Here is a 25,429-nt window from a genome sequence, read left to right as displayed (position 1 = left end):
TTAGCAGTCCCACTAATCTAAGCTACTTTACAACCCCTCATTTCTTTAAAAACTGAAACTTCAATCATCCGCCATTTTGGATACAAATATCATAGAACATTCTCATTGATGCCGTCTTTCTGGTTCTAAAAAGGCATTTAAAATCACGTTCCACACAATGGGTGTTTACATTTAATGTATTCGTGTTACAAGACACCCGCTAATGAGGGGTTGAAATTCAGTTGTATCTCAAAAGGTAGAGTATTTGACCAATAACTTATCCTGTTATCCTGAAAGTTACAATATTCTATCTACAAAAGTCTCCAACTTATTGATGGGTTCCCATACATATGACTCACTCTATATAACCGAAACATGTGGTGATTGAACAATCTAAAAGGGTACTTAAATTTCTAATTTTTATTTATAGCTATTAACTGTTTGATTGTGAGTTAGGATTGTTAGCTATTCAATTGTGAATTAAAAGCTGATAGCTATCATTCATAAAATTTTGACCGCTATGTCGTATTTGAAGTGTTGGAAAAGTGCACAAAATCTAGTCCATTGGAAAGAGTTTTCTATAGAAATGGAATATCAACCACACTTTCACCTTAACTGTGACAGGGAAGATTCAAGATGTGGGTCATGAGTCATGAGCAGCTCCCTAAGGAGCCATCCATCCCTAAGGAGGAGGGCAGACGGCTGCTCAAACGAGAGTGAAATTGAGTCGCCTCCTCGCCAGACTCGACTCAAACCACCAACGTAAACTCTTCCTTTCCGCGTGGCGCCTAATTTTTAAGGAGATTGAAAGCCTCAACGCTCTCGCCCATTACAACGCAGTTTACAGTTTCCTTAACTCCACTTCCACAATTTTCGGATCTTCTCTCTATTTCTGTACTCTCTCTTTCCCTCCAGTATCTCATTCTGTTCTCTTCCCTATCTCCTTCTTCTATTCTCTTATCTCCTTCTTCGAATATTCTTTCCAAAGAATGGACATTGATATGTCCAAAGCTCCGCCAATTTATGTAGATGAATAACAATATGATTATCTACAGTTATTATATTACAAATTGCTTTTTCATATCATATACAGTTCAATAATTATTTTCTTAGTCTATATTATGTAAATTCATCTATAATTTAGCTGTATTGTAAGCTATTGTATAAGTGTATAAGCCAGTATATATTGTAATCTACATAGATAAAGTACTCAATCAATCAATCCCATTCACTTCCTCTTCCTTCTTTCTTTTCCATTTCCCCATCATGGGTATTCTCCCATCATCACCAGGTTTCGTAGAGAGTTAGTGAGAAGGATATTTTCAATATTCTTTCCGAAGAATGGACATTGATATGTCCAAAGCACCGCTAATTTATGTAGATACATAACAATATAATTATCTATATTTATTACAAATCGCTTTTTTAATATCATATACAGTTCAATAATTATTTTAATTATTAGTCTATAATTAGTCTATATTATGTAAATTCATCTATAATTTTGCTGTATCGTGAGCTATTGTATATAAGTCCATAAACCAGTATATATTGTTATCTACATAAAGTACTCAATCAATCAATCATCTTTCCATTTTTTCCATTGGAGAGAGGAAGTTTTTCACAATATCCTTCTTCTAGAAAGTGAACAGTCATCCAACCCACTGTATTAAGCAATAATTTCCAGTTCTAAAATAAAATTCAACTTATTCATACATACTATGTGAGATCATTGTATTACATTGTGTAGCTCATTGTATAATACATTGTATAATACTCGCTTCGCTCGCCATATACGTCCAGCCAGGGGGCTCCGCCTGGCTTCGCTTCGCTCGCCTGCATTTTTATCATGTTGGGACAATTCAGTCGGGGGTCCAGACTAAACGTCTGGCTAAACGGATTTGGCGAGCGAAGCGAGCCTGACGGCTAGTAATATCATATTTCCAGGATTGAAGTAGCAGTGCCCAATCAATTTTTCCGCGATGAATGCATTTAAATCTTCAACTTGGCGCCAACCTAACAAAGTCAACTCAACTTAATGCCAACCTGACAAAATTATTAATTTAGTTGCCAGTTAACAACTGTTTCGAAGAGGTACTCTATCTAGATTATAGTTCTTTAGTAACATATGATATGGAAATTTCAATTATAATTAAGAGATTGGGAGAAGAAGAATATACATGCTGAAAGACGAACATTAAACCCTTAAAAACAACCCTTAGAGTTAAAATATTGCCAAAAGATTTCTTAGTGCGCCTCTAAAGGGCCAACTGAACATACCTACCAAATTTGAACGTTTTTGGTCCGGTAGATTTTTAGTTATGCGAGTGAAGTGAGTGAGTGAGTGAGTGAGTCAGTCAGTCAGTCAGTCAGTGAGTGAGTGAGTGAGTGAGTGCCATTTCGCTTTTATATATATAGATTGAAGATTGATGTTTGTTATGGATACAACCATAGATAAAGGATAAGCATAAGATTGTTATATCATATGACTGGATATATTGCTTGTCTCTGATACAACACAGCATATTTATACAGTATTATATTCCTTATACTCGTATTGGTGGGGAGTCCCCTTACGAAAGTTCCACAACGCCTGAGTGGATGATTCAAGACGTCAATCAATTGTCCTTTCGCTGTTATCATCAGCCGTGATCGGTAGTTTAACGTTCTCATTTGATAACACGGGAGTTAACTGACTAATTATTTTTCTTGTTATCCAGGATTGAACCCTGTATCTACATGCTGCTTTATTGTGAAATCGTGTTAATTATTATCCTCTGTGGATCGTATTATCATCTAATTCCATGCATTTTCATATTTTTCCATAATTTTTGAGCTCAGATTTATTCTACTAGTAGTTCTGTGAACAGTAGACCTCACGCAGTATTCCCATCCACAAGTACCTGATTGAAACTATAGACCTTAAGGCAATACAGCAATAGACTGGCTTCTCCACACATCTGTGTAATCACTTGTCAGCTGATTTATGATGAATTCTATGGTCTGATTTTTACTCCAATATTGGCGTATGAAGGAGGCTCCTTTTTCCTTTTATATTATCCTTGAAATGCAAAATTTCAAAAAAACCTTGTATATACGTCGACGCGCAAAAAGGAAAGGAACATACCTGTCAAATTTCATGAAAATCTATTACCGCGTTTCGCCGTAAATGCGCAACATTTAAACATTCAAGCATTCACACATTCAAACATTTAAACATTCAAACATTCAAACATTTGAACATTAAGAGAAATGCCAAACCGTCGACTTGAATCTTAGACCTCACTTCGCTCGGTCAATAAAGTCACTGAAAGTTTGTCATATTTTCAATTAGCTCGCTCTCATGTTAGTTACAATAAAGTAGACTAGAATCTACGCCAAAAAATCTACATGGAAAAAACAATCTTATCTAATCTGAACTAATTCTCTCACATCATCATTCACAAAAGACTCTCTCCCTCATCCTCTCTCTCCCATTTTCTTTCTTCCCCTCCTTTCATCTCCTTCCGCTCACTCCGACGTCGGGGAGGAAAGTGAAAAAATGACGGCGAAAAGCGAAATTCCCAGCTGCCAAAACTGTCTGGTTTGTGTTACTTATCCTCTTGTTGCCAAGGAATGTCGACATTCCCCGCAGCGCAGCGCTTCATCCAGCGCTTCATCTCTCACAAAGATTCACCACTGCGCTTCATCCCTTATAGAGACTCACTTTGCCCCTCAACATGTCTCCGCGTTATCCAAGCGTGATATGAAGATGAAGATATCAGCGGAACAAAATTTTCATTTCTCTCAGTCACCTGACATGACGTTTCTGTAAGCACCATCTACTCTCACATAGAGTGTCTTATAAAAACAGTGAGGAGTGACATAAACAAGTTCAAATCTAGGTTTTTGTAAGGTGAATTAAAAATTTCCTGCAACTTTATGTACCGTAATTCAAATCATCATTGCCACACAGTTGAATAATTTAATATCGGGGCACCGAGCTTCGTTCGTTATTTTAATTTATTAATAAACAGAACACAATTCTCTAAAATGATCGTGTTTATATTTTACAGCTGCCCTATACGTCAGCTTATAAATTTCAGGGATGCGATATTTTGATTTTCCACAGATTCACTCGCTCACTCACTTTTTTACTATCCACAGACGACAAAAGTCTCAGCTGTTTCAGCAAAGGATGATCCTTTTAATGTCGTTCATCGAGTTTTCCCAAGGATGAGACCTAGTGCAATCGAATTTTTGTATCATAAACCCACTATGTTCCAAATTTCGTGGAAATCGTTAGAGCCGTTTTCGAGATCCGTTGGACATAAATAACCATAAATAGATATAACCAATTAATATAATTAATCAAATATGAAAGTATATACAGATGAACAGAAATTGCTCGCTTAATATAATAGTATTGGGTGCATTGCCAGGTGCATATTTATCAAGTGTACTTGGAATGAAGTTAAGCTTCTATAGATCATACGGACTGGAAAGTAACATAAACAAAATCACTGAAAATTATGAACTCATGAGGAAGGATTCCATCGATCAAATTAAACAATCGAGATTTGACTCCAAAATTCAACAGATGGAAAATCAATTTCTCCAGTTACAAATAAAGATTTCCCTACTTAATTCCCAATGAGTGACTGGTTTTGACGAGGCCTGTTGCTCCTTTCCCGATCATGTATAATTATGATTCTTTTAACTGGAAATACAGAATCTAAGTAACTTTTTTGAACAACTCTTATTTACAACATGTTTCAACATATTAATGCCATTCCCACTGTAGAGTGGAACACCTTGAAAACATTTTGAAAGATGTGAATAAAAGCTTCTGAAAGAGGGTACAAGAATTTTCGATTTCCAGATAAATAAGATTAGCCCTCATCAAGCAGTGATTGTCGATTTGTTTCTCATGGAATGTGAATAAATAAATAGATACCTGGGATAGATATCAATCCACTGGAATCGGATTTAAATGCTCATGTAACCGTAGTCAGTTGTCCCGCAACTATATGAATTCCGTGTCAAGGCCGGTTATAGAGCTTGACATTGAACGTATAATGATGTACTTAATTCCCTTTGAAATGCTCTTTGGGCGACCATCGGGTGAACTTGATATCTACGTCTTTTAATCTTTCGTTTACAAAGATAATAAGCTGCAATTAAACAATCTGTAAAGGCGTCCATTTTGGTCCATTTTGTGAGTCAGAAAAACAGATGTATGGTCAGGATGGTCAGGAGCTCTGAATGTGAAAAACTGATGTATGGATGCGTACGGTCAGGATGGTACATACGCACTGACGGTCGGTCGAGCTCTGTAACCGGCCTAAGGCTACAGTGGCCTTAATGTTCAGGGGCCATATGCACTATCTACATTCAATGCTGATCCACGATTACATTAAGGTTTGATCACATTTTAGTATAATGGGTTTCATTCCAGGTTCAAACGAACAGTTGATTTTTCCCCTTTTAGAGACGGTACATACGCGCCTGGGTTTCACTGGATTCCATTTTTGTTGACTACTTTCCATTTTTCATTGTACTTCTTTTACGTACGGTACCTCATAGTTTTTGTTGTTACAAATTATATTCACGTGATAAGGGAACAAATATTGGACGATCCATCACTATCATCATTATTCTTTATTGATTCATAAAAAAGTACGTCATCAAAAATGATAGGGAGACAGAAAAATAAGGTAACCTTGTGCTATTCCTCTCCCAAATTTCGATAAGGTTACACATAGTACGAAATAGGTGTCTTGTAATCATGACACCTAATCTCAAACAATGAAATATAGGTTGAAGTGTTTTGTTGTTTTAGTTATGGAAAACTTATTTATTTGATAATTAATAGGTCTCATGGTTTAATGGCAATGAATTTGAATTCATGTGGATCGAATGCCAAAGGCAACAAAACTCAAAAGCTTATGCTTAGGCTATTTGGAAGTAAAATAATAGGTTGGTTATGTAGTTGGTTATTTCTTGTAATCATGGAACAAGGAATCACGTATCATTCACGATGACAATGAATCAACGACATTCAGAAAATTCATCACGGCTCTCGCCCGGTCGCTTCCCATGATTCAAATACTCGCTTGCCAAATACCTCAGGCTGGAGATGCCTGGTTAATTCCACCTGTGCAGAGACAGAGTGGGACCAAATTGCACGTCAAAACTTGCACGGTTCATCACTCGCGCAACAATTCCAACAATCGTCACATTCTCTGAGTGTCAGCGTACAACAATCAAAAACATTTGCAGAGAGAAGAATGATGAACTTGACAGAACTTTCATGAATAGTTTTATCATCTCAGTGGACGTTTTGGAGACTGAATGATGGTTACGCTCCCACGTGTAGTGTGGTCCTATAACAGTCTACATTCCTTTTGAATGTAGAATGCTCTCTTCCCTTCTCACTCTCTCCCACTCATTCACTCACTCATTCTCTCTATCATTCTTCATCATATGTATCTTAATATTTTCCAATTGTGATGAGTTTATGCTTTTTTTGTCTTACTTTCATATTTTTTAATTATTTTACTTAATATTACTTCTTTTGTTCATTTAGAATAATATTTTTCATTTATTAATTTATTATCATTTTGTAATTTGGCAATGTTGTAATGTTATGAATGCAATAGGTTTTTCAAGACCTGGCATGTGATGAATAGATGAATCAATCAATCAATCAATCTCTCTCTTTCTTCCTTGATCTCTTTTTCAATCTCTGATTGACTCATCACATATCGTCAAATCCTTTATAAAATCTATAATATAATAATACAGAGAATAATTAGCTTATACACGTACGGGATAGGACACTAACGAATGACGCATCATCACGACTGAACTACTGAACTAATCAACTTGAAATCTTGCATATAGATTTTCAATTCACCGAGGATGGTTTGAGGCCTATTTTGAATTTGTCAAGATTTCAGAAGATCAAGTTTTCAGTTTTTCAAGTTTTTGATTAACCCTTGCGCAGCACGGGTCACCTGGCAGTCATAAATAAAAAAATATCACATTATCACAATAGTCAATAAACACGAATGACGCATCATCACGTCTGGACTACTGAACTGATTAACTTGGAATCTTGCATATAGATTTTCAATTCACCGAGGATGGTTGAAGGCCTATTTTAAATTTTTCAAGATCAAGTTTTCAGTTGGTCAAGTTTTTAAACCGTTTGCTAACCCGTCAATGAATAATAATCACATAATCCTCTATATTATCATTGTCTCACTATCTCTCCCCACTGCTTTTACATAATAGGAAATCTCTCTTTTTTCATACGACATCTTTCCTGATTTCTTCCACTTTGGAGAATCTTTTCCTCACTCTTTGTCTCTCTATATTATCTATCTATCATGTTTCATCAAATTCTTTCCAAAAATCAATGTTCTTGAACCAGACCAGATCACGCCATTAATTTCTGAAGTTCTTCAAATAGCCTACATTCTAATATACATAACAAATGGAATTGAATATTTTCCGATTATAGTTATCAATTGATTGGAAAAAATGAAAATTATTCACAAAGTGATCCTTCTATTGGAATGAATGATAATCACCAAACCTCTTCACCCAATCAACAAGTACCGTATTCAACAAGATCCCTTGAAGTATACAATAGGAAAATCATGCGGTTCATTATCACATTTCGATAAATGAGTTGACATCTGCAGTTCCAACCCGAACCATTACAATCTTATCTTTTATCATCAACTCCAACACAATTTCATATCATCTTCCATTGGGAATCTTCTGCATTTATAACCCAAACCATACAGTTTCATCATCACAAACAACACAATTCCACATCTTTCATCGGGAATCCCTTGCTGCAATGCAGATAGTGACCGGATTTAGGAGACACTTTTCAAATTGGCGAAATAAATATCGGAGACAATCTGCAAGCTCGTGAGCTCGTGAACTAGTGAGCTCGTGAGATAGTGAGCTCATGAGACCTGCTGCCTGCCTGCTAGTGATTTCAAGTACGGGAAATCTGCCAAGATGATCTGCCTTTCTCTCGACTTCCCTAATTCAGTGCCAAATCTGGCCGAATGATATGCTGTGGTGCTGAAATCCACACTTAACTGTCAGCATTATTTGAATGAAAAATATTAATGTTTCTAGTAGAGAAATATGTCAGTATTAGATCAATCTCTCTGTAGGATTTTAACTGGATGAACTCAATTTATTTATCGGCCTCGTGATTGGTACAGTTTATAATAAATGCAGCTACAATATGTATAAATTATTCAATTATTGATCAAAATAATGGTCATAGAATAGAACAATGAAACTATATAAGTTATGTTGAATTAGTATAAGTTTTCTCTGTCATGGTAGATTAAGGGAATGCGATCATGGTCACGTGTATATTTCGACTGAAATACATGTGTTTTCAGGTGTATGAGATAATGCGACCCTGCTTTTGTTGAAATCCATTGCAGAAATGGATGAACGAGAATGTGTCAGTTATACTTAATATTTCTCCATTTCTTCAGTTCATTGATTCATGAAATAGGGCTATGATAGAATTCCAGTTTGTTTCTAGTAATAAATTTATTATAATCGATTCATAATACATTAATTATAATTTGATGTTAATCTAGCATAGGTGTTGTTTTGTTGAGAACAATAATGTTTTTCAAATGAATTACTATCGAACGGTTGTGTGATTTGGCAAATTTGTTTTCAATTTCAAGATGAAATACAGAAATTCCACGTCGCAAATAATAGTGGAGAACTTCCTGTGTTGTTCTGAAGCTGATGTTGTGGTACTGTATAATCTATTTGGTTTTGTTAGTTGCTAGCTTTCTCCTCATTGTTTATTGTTCACCGGGACTCATGACCATATTTGGAACATTTGGGCGTGTCTTGCCTCGGCGAATGGCAGTAGAGATCAACCTCCGTTGGTTAAAAGCTGATGACCAATCGTAGAGCTTCACCTATACTGTAGTGAGGTCCACGTTATAATGGCAGTGTTTGATTAGCAATGGTATTTCTATCCTTGTCTATCATTCAACAAGGCGGATAGCGCTATCTCTTTCTCGCTTTTCTCTGTTGCCAGATCGTCTTTTAACAATGTAGAATAATAATCAATTATCAAGATATTTCATCATTATCATGTAAACTCATTATGAAATGATTGGAAAAAAAATTCTTGCTTAGTAAAATATAATTGACTAGCCGTCAGGCTCGCTTCGCTCGCCATATCCGTCTAGCCAGGGGGCTCCGCCCCCTGGACCCCCGACTGGATCGTCCAGGAGTGAGATCAGCAGGCTCGCTTCGCTCGCCTGCATTTTTCATTTGAGCATTTTTATCATATGTTAGGACAATCCAGTCGGGGATCCAGTCTGGCTAATCGGATATGGTGAGCGAAGCGAGCCTGACGGCTAGTAATATAATATTCCCAGAATTGAAGTAGCAGTGCCCAATCAATTTTTCCGCGATAAATGCATTTAAATCTTCAACTTGGTGCCAACCCAACAAAGTCAACTCAACTTAATGCCAACCTGACAAAATTATTAATTTAGTTGCCAGTTAACAACTGTTTCGAAGAGGTACTCTATCTAGATTATAGTTCTATAGTAACATATGATATGGAAATTTCAATTATAATTAAGAGATTTGGAGAAGAAGAATATACATGCTAAAAGGCGAACTTTAAACCCTTAAAAATAACCCTTAGAGCTTAAATATTGCCAAAAGATTCCTTAGTGCGCCTCTAAAGGGCCAACTGAACATACCTACCAAATTTGAACGTTTTTGGTCCGGTAGATTTTTAGTTCTGCGAGTGAGTGAGTGAGTGAGTCAGTCAGTCAGTCAGTCAGTCAGTCAGTCAGTCAGTCAGTCAGTCAGTCAGTCAGTGAGTGAGTGCCATTTCGCTTTTATATATATAGATTATTTTAAACGAGAATGAACAGTTAATATTACATCAATAAACCAGTATCAGCTACCGTCTGTAGAAGGCATTGACAAGACAGAGGAACGGCAACGTTTTTATCCTATCTTTCTCCACTGCGATTATAACGTGGACCTCAATATACATATCCTACTGCTTAATGTTCAAGCTGTAAGTTTACTTGAGATTGATAATGGTGTGTTAACCAAAACTGGTATTTCGAATGGTTTCCGGAAATCAGTGATTTTGACAATATCAAATATCATTTTCATTCAATTATAACACTACTATACGCAAGTGGAAAATTATCGTGTTGTGTTGGAGTTGTCATCAAACGCGGAATTAATCAGGTATGTGATATTCCAATCCCATCAGTAAATAATTCTTTGGAGATACTACTTCCCGACAACATCACATCAAATTGAGTTTGGAAATGTATTAATCATGCAAACTGTGGGAAAATATGAATGTCGCCACAAAAAAATCCTATACTATTAAACGAGCAACTTCTGTTTTTATGTTCATATGTTTAGATGTTTAGATGTTTGGATGTTTGGATGTTTAGATGTTCATATGTTTGTATTTCACTGGATCTCGAAAACGGCTCTAATGATTCTCACGAAATTCAGAACATAGTAGGTTTATTATAAAAAGATTCTATTGCACTAGGTCTCATCCCTGAGAAAATTCGCTAAAGGACATTAAAAGGATAATTATCATTCGTCCTTGGAAAAACAGCTGATAATAATTATTTCGTCGTCTGTTGGTGATGGAAGTGAGTAAGCGAGTTCATGGGTGTGGGACTGTGTCAAAATTATGACTCAGCAGTTGAACTTTTGTAATCATTCAATCAGGTACTTAGTGCCGGTTTCAAAAAAAGCCGTGCTATTTCCAATCCTGATTAATTCCAGTAGATCCATCTTTTCGAAATAGTCTTCTCTGATTTGGTTCACGTGAAGTTAATCAGGATTAAAATCTAACCGGCTTTTGTGCAACTAAGCCTTTGTGAGGGAAATTTTTCCATTCCTCTGGGAATTAATCTAAATTTACTGTGATTAGAAAGAACATTTCTGTATAAATATTATTATAATTTCTTCTCTCGTTATAAATGTTCTATGCTTTTGTACTCCAGAGCGAAGCTCGGTCCCCGATATTGCATATAAAATCATCAGATTACTCATATTTCAATCATCGAGATAATTGAGGATTCATTTCACATCAAATAGAATCATTATGATGAACAGGATTTGAAAACTTATTAATCATGCATATTGTAGAAAGAATATTAATTTGCAACAAAAATACAAAAGATATACATTCTAAACCCCTCAGGCTATCTGTCTACATTCGTTGTTCTTCAAAGCAACTCATAAATTCATCATCTGATGAAAACAATACAATGGAACAATAGAACCCGAAATGAACAAAATCATACAAGCGAAATGCACTTGTTATTTTGGGTTAGCGTCCCCAAGTACACCGTTGAATTGGAATGACAGATGTAAATGTCACGGGGCTGCTTTGTGCTTTTAGATTGGACAATACTCATCACAGAGCGAAAACGAATTAATAATCGATGGAAGGTAACTGTCATACTAATTCAGTTCTCAGAATGAATTCATTGTTTATTGTTTGTTATTGTACATTGTTCCACTATGACAAAGGACAACCTCAATTTATTTTGATGCCAGAAGCATTGTGAACAATCAATCAATTTGGTTGCCATCTTGTTCGATGATTGTTTGTATAAAACGCGGGCAGGTTAATGAATTGTTACTGGATGTGAATATTTTCTATAGGAAAAGAGCCACTATAGCATTGAGAGACTGGTTGTACATTGTTTAATGATAGAACCTTTCAGGGATGAAACACAATAGGTCAAAGGTGAATGTGAATTTTGATTGTGGAATGAAATCTTCGATAGCAGTTTACTTCACTCCAGTTCATGATCTGTTCCTTCTTTCTGTAGAAGCTTATCGATTAACTGTATCACGAGGCTAAACTGATTTCATTTCATCTAATTCATTCTCAAATCAATGTTTCTAATGAAAAAACAGTCATTCAATGATAAATTGGAGTTTTGATTGAAATGGAGTTTGAATGAAATTTTTAAAAACAATCTACTTCACTCCAGTTCATGGTTTGCTCCTTCTTTCTGTAGAAGGTTGTCAATTAACTGTTTTACGAAACTGAACTAATTTAATTTTATCCAATTCATTCACAAATTGAAAACACAGTGATTCAATGATAATTTGGTGGAGGAATATAGTTTTATTTTACAGTTCAGAACCACTTTAATTATTCAATATTTTTATCCATTACGATCTGCTTACTATTTAATTAATTTTTTGTTTTTATTTATAGAAAATTTTCAAGAAGTTACGTTTTTGTTATTTAATAGAACGACTAGCAGTCACTTTTTTCCTCAGAAACAATATCTTCATATTTATCTCTATTCTATCATTGGAAAGTACGACTGGATATTCATAATGTCATAAAGTGAATTTAGTTAATGGAATAATTACCTTCTAATATTGGAAAGCTCCAGTGTAGTTCAAACACTGTTACCAATCCTTCCAAGCGGTATCTTATCCTGGAAAAATGAGAAAGAATATTGAGTTTACTATTACACTAAAATGAGATAATATAAAGTTTGATGATTGGGATTGCGATATTGTGTTTAGTTGTTTCAGTGATCTCATTTTTGTAAAATCATTATCACTCATAGTAAAATTGTGATATTATTGGCCGGTTCTAGATAATTAAAGGCGAGCTCTATCATTCTCAAATCTTACAACAAAACAAAAACTGAATAAAATAAAACATTCTATCATACAGTAGTTGAAAGTGAACATTAGTACAAGAGCAACCGCTGTTAGTTTGGTGAATACATAGACTATAGACTATTGTATTTTTTCTTTAGGCCTACTTTTGAATATGAATAATAATACAAATCTGAGCTATATAATGCAACTAGCTGTCAGGCTCGCTTCGCTCGCCATATCCGTCTAGCCAGGGGTTCCGCCCCCTGAACCCCCGGCTGGATCGTCCAAAAATGAGATCAGCGGGCTCGCTTCGCTCGCCAAAAACGCAGATTTTGGGCGTATCTTCGACGTTATTTCAAATTACTTCTAACACAACATTATTACACCCTAGCTTAGCTTCTGTACTAAATTTGAACAATTTCTGTTCATTTGTTCTTGATAAATCTGAGAAAAAGCAAGAAAACGCTAATTTTGGGCGTATCTTTGACGTTATTGCAAATTCCTTTTAACATATCATTATTATACCCTAGCTGAGCTTCTGTGTACTAAATGTTAGCATTTTCTGTTCATTTTTTCTCGATGAAGCTGAGAAAACGCTGGAAAAACGCAGATTTTGGGCGTATCTTTAGAAATTTTTCCAAATCTGTTCTTAGTGCGCCTCTAAAGGGCCAACTGAACATACCTACCAAATTTGAACGTTCTTGGTCTGGTAGAGTTTTATTTCTGCGAGAGAGTGGGTCAGTCAGTCAGTGAGTGCCATTCCGCTTTTATAGATTATCAAGTCATTATTATTGACTTGATAATGGCATTATATAGCCGAAACTTGTCGTGACTGATAATTTACAAAAGGATTCTCAGATTTATATTTTTATCTACACTATAGACTTTTTTGATTGAGAAGACTGGATAGACCTATATTGTCGGTCAACTACAGATTAATTTAAAAAATCTATTTACTTGTTACGGTTGTTACACCATTATCAATCTATGATAAACTGAAACTAGAGTAAAGAGTAGCAGTGTTCATACTGACGGTCGATCACCGTTATTGATGGGAGCCGTGAACTATCAAGGTGAAAGTCTGCATTAGCCTAGACATGCCCCTCCCCAATTAGCGGTTGATATTAGCTTGTCTAGGTCAATGACAGACGTTCACCTTGACGGCTTCCACCAATAACAGTGCTTGACCGTTAGTTGACCGAGCGAAGTGAGGTCTAAGATTCAAGTCGACGGTTTGGCATTTCTCTTTATGTTTAAATGTTTGAATGTTTAAATGTTTATATGTAGCGCATTTACGTCGAAACGCGGTAATAGATTTCCATGAGATTTGACAGGTATGTTCCTTTTTTAATTGCGCGTCGACGTATATACAAGGTTTTTGAATAGTTTGCATTTCAAGGATAATATAAAAGGAAAAACGAGCCTCCTTCATACTCCAAATATTAGAGTAAAAATCAGACTATAGAATTATTCATCATAAATCAGCTGACAAGTGATTACATAAATGTGTGGACAAGCCAGTCTATTGCTATATTTCCATAAGATCTATAGTTTCAATAAGGTACTTGTGGATGAGAATACTGCGTGATGTCTACTGTTCACAGAACTACTAGCATAAAGGTGCGTACAGATTTACGCGCCGCGAACATGAGCAATTCACTTTTAATCAGCTGATGCCAAGCTTTTTATAACTGTATCTTACCGTTTCGGTAAAAATACAGATATAATCAGCTGATTAAAAGTGAATTGCTCATGTTCGCATCGTGTATATCTGTACGCACTTTTATAGGTATTAAAGGTACTGCTGATCTTTACATGTAGTTTTGGTTTACCTCGATTTTTAATAAATCTGTGATTGAAATTTACCTCGACTTTTTATTCAGTAAGGACACAGAAAAACGAATAACACTGTTTTTTTTCCGTGGTATAGATAACTAACGCAAAAATCACTTCACTTACATAGGCTACTAAATTCAAATTAATAGAAAACAATATAACAAAACAATTAATAGAACAATATTAATTTGACAAACAATATACAATAATTAACAAATTAAGAAAACAATGTAAGAGACTATAAGGTGATATTGTCGTGGCTATTAATAAAAACAATATAAAAACTTGAAGTCCTTTATTAAAAACTTCAAAATATTTTAAAATTTCACATTTCCACTTGAAAATGACCAATGGTCGAAACTAGTCGTTTTTGATAAAAAGTACTACAAGTTTTTATATTGTTTTTATCAACAATCACCACAATATCACCTTCAAAACTAACCAGAAATTATAGTCTATTTGTTTTATTCGCGATTTATAGCTTATAACTCCTTCCTGGTTTGACTGGTGACTATTTTTCAAAGCTCCAAATAATGTTGAAGCAATTTCATGATTTTATCAAGAGACTATAACTAACATGAACCAACGAATATTAAGACTTCGAATTAAGAAAAAATTGCTGCTAGTCAATTAAAACGTTTTTTATCTATTCATTAAATAAAGGAACTCGATAGTGATCCTGGATAATCGATTTATTTTATTCAATTTATTTATTTCACACACACACATGATATTGATAATTGGAATATTAATATTAACTTTTGAGAATGTGAATTAAGTTCTTAGAATTCCAAGAATTAAGAAAACTTTTCCAAGAATTGAGAACTCATTTGAGAGAAATTTGCTGTCATTCGTTTAAAATAACATTAATTTATTCTTGAATTGTTCTTTCTTTTCTATTTCAATAGATTGATAGTTTTCTCAATTTTGAAATTGCATCGAATTAAAAATTATTGTATTGTTTGGAGAAGATATAATGGAATCATACTAGTTTTAACCATAAATAAAAGTTATAAAACGATGTTGTAGAACCGTTCCATAATGGAATAAAAACACACACATATATTGTCAAATTCTACAGTTTTATAAATTCTACGAAATCATGGTCCTGTACCATGTAGAATTTAACAATATATGTGTGTTTTTATTCCATTTCGTTATAGAACGAATAAATGCATGTACATTTTTCACAAATATTTTTAATTACATTACAAGATTTATAATACGATTCATACGAATGAGTAATACCTGTGAAGCAAAATTACAATTATTGATAAGTTCTCCTTGAAAGCTATCCCATAATTTTATTCAAAGAACATCATTTGAATCATGAAGATTTTCCAATGAATTTGAATTACTTAGTAGAACATTCAAGTAATTAAAGAAACCATGATTTAAAGCATGTAGTACATTCCTGTACACTTTTATGTACAATCAATACGAAAACTGAAGGAATTCATTCACCAACATATTAAATAATGGATCAGTGTTTTAGCACAGTTCGAGCCATTCATGTAAATTCACACAAGCCCTGTATAGCACCGCAGAGTCTCGTAATAGAACTTATACGGGAAGGGTGTAATTCAAGCTCATATAAGGCTTCAGGAAAATTAATGTAATTAGTCGCTCTATCTCCTCCCTGCAGCTGCACGCATATCAATTCTACTGAGTGCTGTATGCTGCTCCCAATTAATTTCTTCTGTCACATACAAAAATGTGGCCTTTGAAGATATCATGTCCTGGAAGGACTTATTACAGAAAAGCTGCTGGAATTGGACAGAATAAAATTAGATATCAAGTACACTGTAACGCACGAGAGTTCATTCTCTGCTTTTATTATGTTCAGGGAGAGTTATTGACCGAGCGAAGTGAGGTGATTCAAGTCGACGGTTTGGCATTTCTTTTAATGTTTATATGTTGCCCATTTACGGCGAAACGCTGTAATAGATTTTCATGAAATTTGACAGGTATGTTCCTTTTTTCAAGTCGAAGGTTTGGCATTTCTTTTAATGTTTATATGTTGCGCATTTACGGCGAAACGCGGTAATAGATTTTCATGAAATTTGACAGGTATGTTCCTTTTTTAATTGCCCGTCAACCTATATACAAGGTTTATTGGAAATTTTGCATTTCAAGGATAATATAAAAGGAAAATGAGCCTCCTCCATACGCCAATATTTGATTAAAAATCAGACTATAGAATTATTCATCATAAATCAGCTGACAAGTGATTATTACACAGATGTGTGGAGAAGCCAGTCTATTGCTGTATTTCCATAAGGTCTATAGTTTCAATCAGGTACATGTGGATGAGAAAACTGCGAGAGGTCTACTGTTCACAGAACTACCAGTTGAATAACAGTTAATGAATGATCATTAAAGCCCTTCACATACACATCGATTTTTGTCCGTACGATATTTTGCCGTCCTTATTATGAACTCTATCAGATTAAACGGAGCTTGACAAACATCATCTGTTTGAAATCATATGTTTAATCTTATATAATTTATAAGGACGTCAAAATATCGTACGAAAAATAATCGATGTGTGTGTAGCTAGCCTTATAGTATATCCAAAGTGCTTCAGGGTACGAACAAAACGGACAGGTCAATATGAAGATTTCAGTTCGCTAGCGTTCTTCTATATCTTTAAAAATAGTTATCTACATCAATGACTTTAAATATTTTTATCATTTCACTGCTGTTTAGTTGCATCGATCTACACTGCGACTTGCTCTTTTTGTTCACGCCTCAGATCAAGATTACACCTTAGCGCATCTTAAGGTGCGTACAGATATACGCGCCGCGAACATGAGCAATTCACTTTTAATCAGCTGATTATATCTGTATTTTTACAGAAACGGTAAGATACAGATATGAAAAGCTTGGCACCAGCTGATTAAAAGTGAATTGCTCATGTTCGCGGCGCGTAAATCTGTACGCACCTTTAGCTTGCATATAGTGAGGTCCACGTTATAATGGCAGTGAAGAAAGATAGAAGAACAACGTTGCCGAACCTCTGTCTTGTCAATGCCGTCTAAGGAGGGTAACTGATACCGGTTTATTGATGTAATATTAAGGCTGGTCACACACCGATTAGTCAAGAAATGACTAGTCACAATACTTCACATTGCTGCTTATGAAGCAACAGACACTGATTAGTCATTGCAATTAGACATGACTCCATAAGCAACTATGTGAAGTATTGTGACTAAACATGACTAGTCTTGTCTTGACTGAATGGTGTGTGACCTGCCTTACTGCTCATTTTCGTTTAAAATAATCAATTATTATATTTTATTAGGCAGAAAATTATATTTTTGTTATATATATAAAATTATATATTTTATTAAATTATAATGAATTTTCACAATCAAGATTTAATATTTTGTCATTATATTTCTACATTGTTAAAAACCGATCTAGCAACAGAGCACAGCGAGAAAGAGATAGCGCTCTCCGCTTTGCTGAATGATAGACAAGGATAGAAATACAATTGCTAATCGAACACTGCTATTATAACGTTATTATTTTGCACTTATAGCTCAAAATCTGAATTTCCATTATTCATGGTAATAAGAATTCGTAGTATTGGACAAGAGCTACTAACAGGCACTAGTTTTATCAATAATGAATAGTGCAATGACTACTATCTTTCAAGTTCTTTCTATTTATTTATTTATTTATTATTTATTTATTTATTTATTTATTTATTTATTATTTATTTATTTATTTATTTATTATTTATTTATTTATTATTATTTATTTATTTATTTATTTATTTATTTATTTATTTATTTATTATTTATTTATTTATTTATTTATTTATTATTTATTTATTTATTTATTTATTTATTTATTTATTTATTTATTATTTATTTATTTATTTATTATTTATTTATTATTTATTATTTATTTATTTATTTATTTATTATTTATTTATTTATTTATTTATTTATTTATTTATTTATTTATTTATTTATTTATTTATTTATTTATTTATTTATTATTTATTTATTTATTTATTTATTTATTTATTTATTATTTATTTATTTATTATTTATTTATTTATTATTTATTCATGAAAAACATGGAGGCATACAGGATTTCTCCCAAAAATTGCTTCCATAACAACACAATTACAATAGTAAATTATACATAGTAAGAGTACAGAAAAGAAGAATATTGAAAAATTACAATGAAAGAAGAGGGAAAATAATAGGAAAAAAAGAAATGAACAAAAAAAACCGAATCTGTACTAATCATACCCTTGAGGACTAGTACAAAAGTGGATTTAAAAAAAAAAAAAAACATACAACATCAACTCAACAGACAAGAGACACATTAAAACACTCGACAGTCACACTCGAGTATTGCAAGTATTTTAATGTTTATTGAAAAGTCCATATTCCAAGTGATAATTGACTTCTTAATACTGTACACTTTGATTGAGAAGACAGGAATTTGTCATAGATTTTTCATTGTTTTTAGGCTCATGATTTTGTTTAATAAATATATGAACATAAAATTTGAATAAGCAAGTTTGATTCGCTGTAGTTCCTTCTATTCATAACTGATTTCAAATTGATACTACATTCACTCTCACAAACTTCGAATCTTGAGATATGGAATTAAAAATAAAACACGAAAACTCAATAATGATTGAATATAGTTTACAGTTCCATACGAACATTCTCCTCAAGTAAGCTATTTCGCTTCCTGACCATTTCTCCTCTCCTCAATTCTATTGATCTATATCAGTTTCAATTTCAGCTAGGATATCCACATCGACACAGAACGTCGACCAATCACGAGCGAGTAGGCCTACAAGTCCACGCCTTCAAGCATTCCCATTGGCTGATGTGTTCACGTCTTCGTCAAGACTCCATATTGTTGGACAATACTTCTCCTTCCAATTGAATGCTCTGTTAGTATTGTCATGAACTTCTCAAGCTGGTTTTCACGTTCGGAAACTATCAGATTATCGAAGCTAGAGACAATTTTCCTATACACAGACCTGATGCCTTGTTCGGGGGGAAAATCATATTTAAAATTGTAATTTGAATCGTATATCTCACATTCTAGTATTATAACTTTTAAGTTATTTTTTGAAGAAAACGTGTTAAACTCTATAAGACCTTCTCACCAATGAATGTTCAAGTCTATCACTTTCTGGTCGATATTTTGAAAAGTTATTGAACAGATTTATTCACATATTATCAAAAATCTACGAATAATCTTAGAGTTTCTGAAGAATCTCTGGTTGATAATACTATGAAAACTCATTGATACACAACTTATTTAGAGATTATCAAAGCTGAAGAAATTGAAAAAAAAATTTTATTGCAATCGAACATTATTTTTCATTGAAATAGAAAAATTTTTATCAAGATTGAGTTATAGTATCCAGTAATAAGTGGTCTTGACGGTATTCAAAAAATATTCGTTTGGAAAATTAATGCTCAATCACTATGAGTAAGATGGTGTTAAATACACTGGAAAAATATTGAATTGTCAATCAAATAATTTTGAAATTGTTATCATTCTATTGTTAATTTGTGAATTGTTGTTTTTTTGAAATTGTTTCCAGTTTGGGAATAATAATGATCATTCGTACAGCTGGAAACAACATAAAATAATACACCAATTGTGTTTTGGTGACATATCATTCAGTTAATCTTCAACCACTGTTTATCAACATGAATTATGCCTGGGAAACTTCATCGATCACAGCTCTGCACGACACTTGCCAGTTTATCTGCATGCTAAATTTGATTGGCCCATTTTATCGGCTCTAATCATACATGCTGGAACAAGTTCAGGAATAAATGCACATTTCATGCCTTCAGCAAATGACAGATGACAATCTCAGTCGCTTCGTGCCCTGAACGTTTTAACAGTTTATAGCTATAGCTATAATCTCTAGCTTATAAGCTAATAGCTATAAGCTTGTAAATTATGAGCTACAGCTATAAGCAGCGGTACGTGATGAGAGTATCGCATGACTGCTAGTTTGGGTTATCTTTCTTCATCCATAATAATTCCTATCCACCCTCTTCCTTCCTTAGTTTATTTCTCTCCACACATATTTCGTATATCTTTCTCTATTCTTACTTTTTCTCTTTCCTTCATCCATTTCTCTGTACCCATTTTACATTATCCATCTTTTAATTTCACACTCAACCTTGCTTATTTCCTTTTTTCTTACGCCTGTTTGTGCATCCCTCCTTACATGTTTTCCTTCTTCGTCCATATTACATGTATTAGTATACTTTGTGAAATCTTTATTCTAAGGTTGTTGTGTGTGAGTGAATGGCAACTTTTTTAGATCATCATAATTTCTTATTGGTTCTCTTATAGGATTTATCAAGTGAAATATTCTATTAGAATATTGTTTTCCAATTAATTGTATTAATAAATCGAGTTTAAGATCATCTTTTATTATTTTATTATATGTGATTGTATTCTTATTAAGCATTTTATTTATTTCTATTATTAATCCTATGTAATCAATTATTTTTGTTATCTATTGTGTAATCTATTTATGTAATTTTTTATCATTGTAAAGGGTTGTGTGGTAGAGAGGACCAGGAGTCCTAACTCCGCCCTAATAAAGGCAATTAATCAATCAATCAATCTTCCTGTATCTTTTCTTATCTTTTCCTCCCCTCCTTTGTAAAGTTCTTTCCAATCCTTTTCACTTAGTATAACTTCTTTATTATATATTCGTGTATTATTGTGTGTATACTAATAAATTATTTGTGTATCTCACTTCATATTCTTTTTCATTCTACTCAGGTTTTTTCCCCACCCATTGTGAATCTTCCTTTATTCTTATTTTCTGAACACTTTTTCATCTACCTTCCCTAATCCATTTTCCTCTCACCCTTCTCATCTGTTCTCCATCCATTCTCATCTCTCTTTCCATATACCTTTATTCATTCACCTTCTCTCTTACTCTTTCCATGTTTTTCTCATTCATATTCCTTACTTACTCTATGTACTTCATCGCTTTCCAGATATAATAATTATTATTGAACGAGAATCCAAATTGAATTCGAAAATTTTTAAATAGTAGCACTTATCAAATTTATATGTAGCTGTTCATCCTGTTGTCAATATTTGCTGTAGCAGAGGCCTTCGGGGTGATCTACAGCATCTAATTAGGATTTTCGAAATATGAGTAATAACCATCTCTTTCCATGTATATTTATTGTGTATACATTTTCTAGAATAACCTGTTTTTTCTTCCCACTCATCATATATGTTTCTCCACTAATTATTACTCTCACCCTTGTTTCATATTTTCTACCAATATTTCCTCACCACCGTTTGTATATCTCCCTCTAACTATTCCTTTCTCTCGTCATATTATGGCTGTATACAATGTATCTTACTCTTCTTCTTCTCCTTCTTCTTCTCCTTCTTCTTCTTCTTCTTCTTCTTCTTCTCCTTCTTCTTCTTCTTCTTCCTCTTCTTCTTCTTCTTCTTCCATACTTCCTCCCCATACTATCCTCTATACTTCTTTTACCCATACATCTTTATCAATTCAATGTATCATCCTCTTTACCTCTCTTTTCTCAATAAATCTTTCTCCATCCATATCTTCTTCTCTCTCTCTCTTTGTAAAGCTTTCTCTGTCTCTCTTTTTCACTTCCACCTACTAAATCTCGACCTGGCACCTTGTATTGTTGGCTTGCTTTTTGTTATCAAGCCGTGACATACATATATATCGACACACATGTATATCATATACACACCCACTCACACACACATATATATAGCGTCATATAAGCTGGCTTGTAGCGTGACAAGCCAGCCCAAAACAGATTCGGCCATTCCTCATATTGTGGCACACCGTTCCAAAAACAGATTACTTTTTCAAGGTCTACCTAGTACGTTGCTGCGCGGTATAAATTTGAATTGTGCCTGGAATTAATTGTTGGGCTGTTTCATGTGTCAGACGTTCATGTTTGATATCGTGGGTGAATCATCTTATGTCACAATGCACAGATTATAGAGTTATATCATAGAGAAACAAAAGCGTAAGTAGATATCCCATGGTATAGGGCGTTTATGTCGCAAGTTTTACTGTTATCTCAAGCCGAATACTGTCAATTGTTGTCGATTTTTACTGTTTTGTTGGGGTGAAGGGGAAAGAACGGCACAATTTGAGAGACTACCTGTGTCACACAGCTTCACGGGGAAGAATTACATGAACTATCGGCTTGAGATAACAGTAAAAGTTGCGACATAAACTCCCTATACCATGGTGATATCTACTTACGCTATTGTTTCTCTATGGTTATATGTTCTCAAATACCGTAACTATTGTAATTCTTGAACGCTCTAAGAAGAAAGAATTTCCTGTATTGAGAATGAAACAATTAACATCCTCCTCCTCATCCTTAATCCCCTCACTTGTACCAATTCTAAATTGTCATTAAATTCTAATATAATACTGTACTGTAATTTGAATATTATTTCAATTACTGAAAAGTAGTTGAGAAAGCAATTTACCCTAGGATAGATAGATTTAGAAGTAGTAGTCTGAAAAAGCATCAGCTCCGAAGAATAAATTATCCATAAATTACGAAAATAAACAAGGAGGAACTTGGGAAAAAAGTTTAATTGCCTATCAGTGAGATAAAGTTTTCAATCCTGCGTTAGGCTCTGCTGGTATCTGTTGAGTTTCATTCTGAGCTTCCTGGTTATAATTTCTCATTTTATTGTTGAATAATTAATGTATTTCTACTCCGTTCCTGGGAGTTGTTCAATCTGTATAATATTCTTCACTCCTGGCTCCTCAACTCAATAAGTAATTTTTGTTTCCAGTGCCGACATCGGCCTAGACTCTTTAATTTTCTGTTTTCGGGGATTCACTCCTATTCTTGAGTTATAAGCATTTGAAGATGAGTGATTTCTCTGATCTGAGAGTGAAGGAAAGATTCTATGTTTCAGTGAAAAACTCATCCTGTATTGTAGCAAAACGTCTAGCACGACACTTGTTAGGCCAACCTCTATCCATAGCCCCAATATCAACCAAATCTGGGAGATTTGCAGTTTTCATGAAAAATTAAAAGTGACATGAATGGTTAGGTTTCTTATATACTGTATAATATAGTAAGATGGGTATATTATGGTAATCAAATATTTCCATATAAGAATACAATCTTGGAAATAAAATTCTTTATAATTCTAGTTCTGAATAGAAAGACCAACCAAAGATTTATTCAAAATCGAGATACTGGTTTTGGTTGTTCCACCATTATCAGTCTCTGGTAAACTAAAACTGAAGTAAAGAACAGCAGTATTTTACTAACGGTCTAGCACAGTTATTGGTGAAAGCCGTGACCTATCAAGATGAACGTCTGCAATTGACCTGAAAAAGCCACTCCCCAAATAGCGGTTAATAAGAAAGTACAGAATGACAATTCGAACAGTCAACACAGCAATAAAAGAGCATTTGAATAGTTACGTGTTACGGAATAAGTGTACAAAATCAATAGAAGCATGTTACAAAACAATGGTAGAAAGAAACTAATTGAAAATATTGTAACAAATTCATGATGACACTAGATTCGTGGTGTTATTTATTTATTTATCTATCTATTTATTGATTTATTTATACATTGATACTTACAATATAATTCTCAACTATGAATGATTGGGAAACGAACAACAGGCTTAAAGCCCAAAACTGTTCCTTTCCCAAATTTGGATAGATATTGTCCAAAAAGAGGTTTTGTTTACACTTCATGATTTTTGGTTGGAAAAAATCTGATCATCCAAACTCTACTGTGAATTAATTATTCGTTGTTTACCAGTGATTGATAATGGTGTGGAGACTGGAGCATGTTCTATTTCCTTATATAAAATATATATTTATGTGGTTGTATATCCAGCCTCCAAGAGCAAGTGGTACATTGTTTCTCCATGTAATTTAACCATTGATAATAATTAACATGCTGCTGAAAATATTGGAAAAGTTAAGAAATGATCCCAGACATTGCAAAATGAAAAAAGATAAATTGGGATGTAATTGTCTCGGTACACTGAAAAAACTTTGTGAACTTTGAACTTTTCAAGGATGTAAAGTTTAGAAGACTTTCCATCGGTGAAGAGCAGAGCACAGGAAATGAGAGAACTTTTCAACTTAAATCAGTTTTCTCTCATGTTTTTATCAATGACTTTAGACCGCAGTTGGAAAGAGGTAGACCTACTTTTCAAGTTATGATGAATCATTTTCAATCTTGGAGCCAATTTTCACCAAAAGATCAATCTTTGAGAGAGGTATGTCTAGTTTTCAAATTAGATGGTCGGTTTATCTGGATACTGTTTTCTATTTTCAGAAATTAATTTCAAGCAATTCAAGAAATATATTTTTAAAATATTTTAATATAGCTTTCCCTCATCTAGCCTTGAACTTAAGGCACAATTAATGCGAATTTATTCCAAACTATTCAAGAAATCCATTGGATAATATTATCACATTATAGCCTAATTTCATGTGCTAGTCCAATACCTGAACTGAACTGATAGTGCAATAGAGATACCAATCTATTTTTAACAATTCTGGAAAATCCATTCTAGAATATTATTTTAGCCTAATTCCATCTACTAGTCCCATACTGAACTGAACTGATAGTGCAATAGGGATACCAATTCATTTTCAACAATAAAATTCTAAAAAAACATTCAAGAATATTATTATATTGTAGCCCAATTCCATCTAGAATGGAGATGGAGATGGCATATCAATCAAAAAAAACTTTGATGATTATAATGCTATTCCATAATCGAGTAATATTGATTATGTGAAGTCAAAAGTAATGAAGACTGCACTTTAGTATACGAAATGAAATTACACGCATTTGAAAAGTATTATAACATTATTTATTGAAATGAAGAGAATCATACTCATACGTTACAA

General features: G+C 33.7%; 1 protein-coding gene across 1 annotated transcript in view; it reads right to left on the bottom strand.

Annotated features, from left to right (window-relative positions):
- LOC111055403 overlaps window positions 1–25,429 on the bottom strand; it is a 273,287-nt gene that overhangs the window by 236,543 nt on the left and 11,315 nt on the right. Inside the window, exon 2 of the mRNA XM_039429382.1 lies at window positions 12,421–12,488. Coding sequence (XP_039285316.1) covers window positions 12,421–12,488 — 68 coding nt within the window. The remainder of the gene's footprint in view (window positions 1–12,420; window positions 12,489–25,429) is intronic.

Source organism: Nilaparvata lugens, chromosome 5, assembly GCF_014356525.2.
Source record: "Nilaparvata lugens isolate BPH chromosome 5, ASM1435652v1, whole genome shotgun sequence".
Taxonomy (NCBI): domain Eukaryota; kingdom Metazoa; phylum Arthropoda; class Insecta; order Hemiptera; family Delphacidae; genus Nilaparvata; species Nilaparvata lugens.
This window is presented reverse-complemented; position numbering and strand designations above follow the sequence as displayed.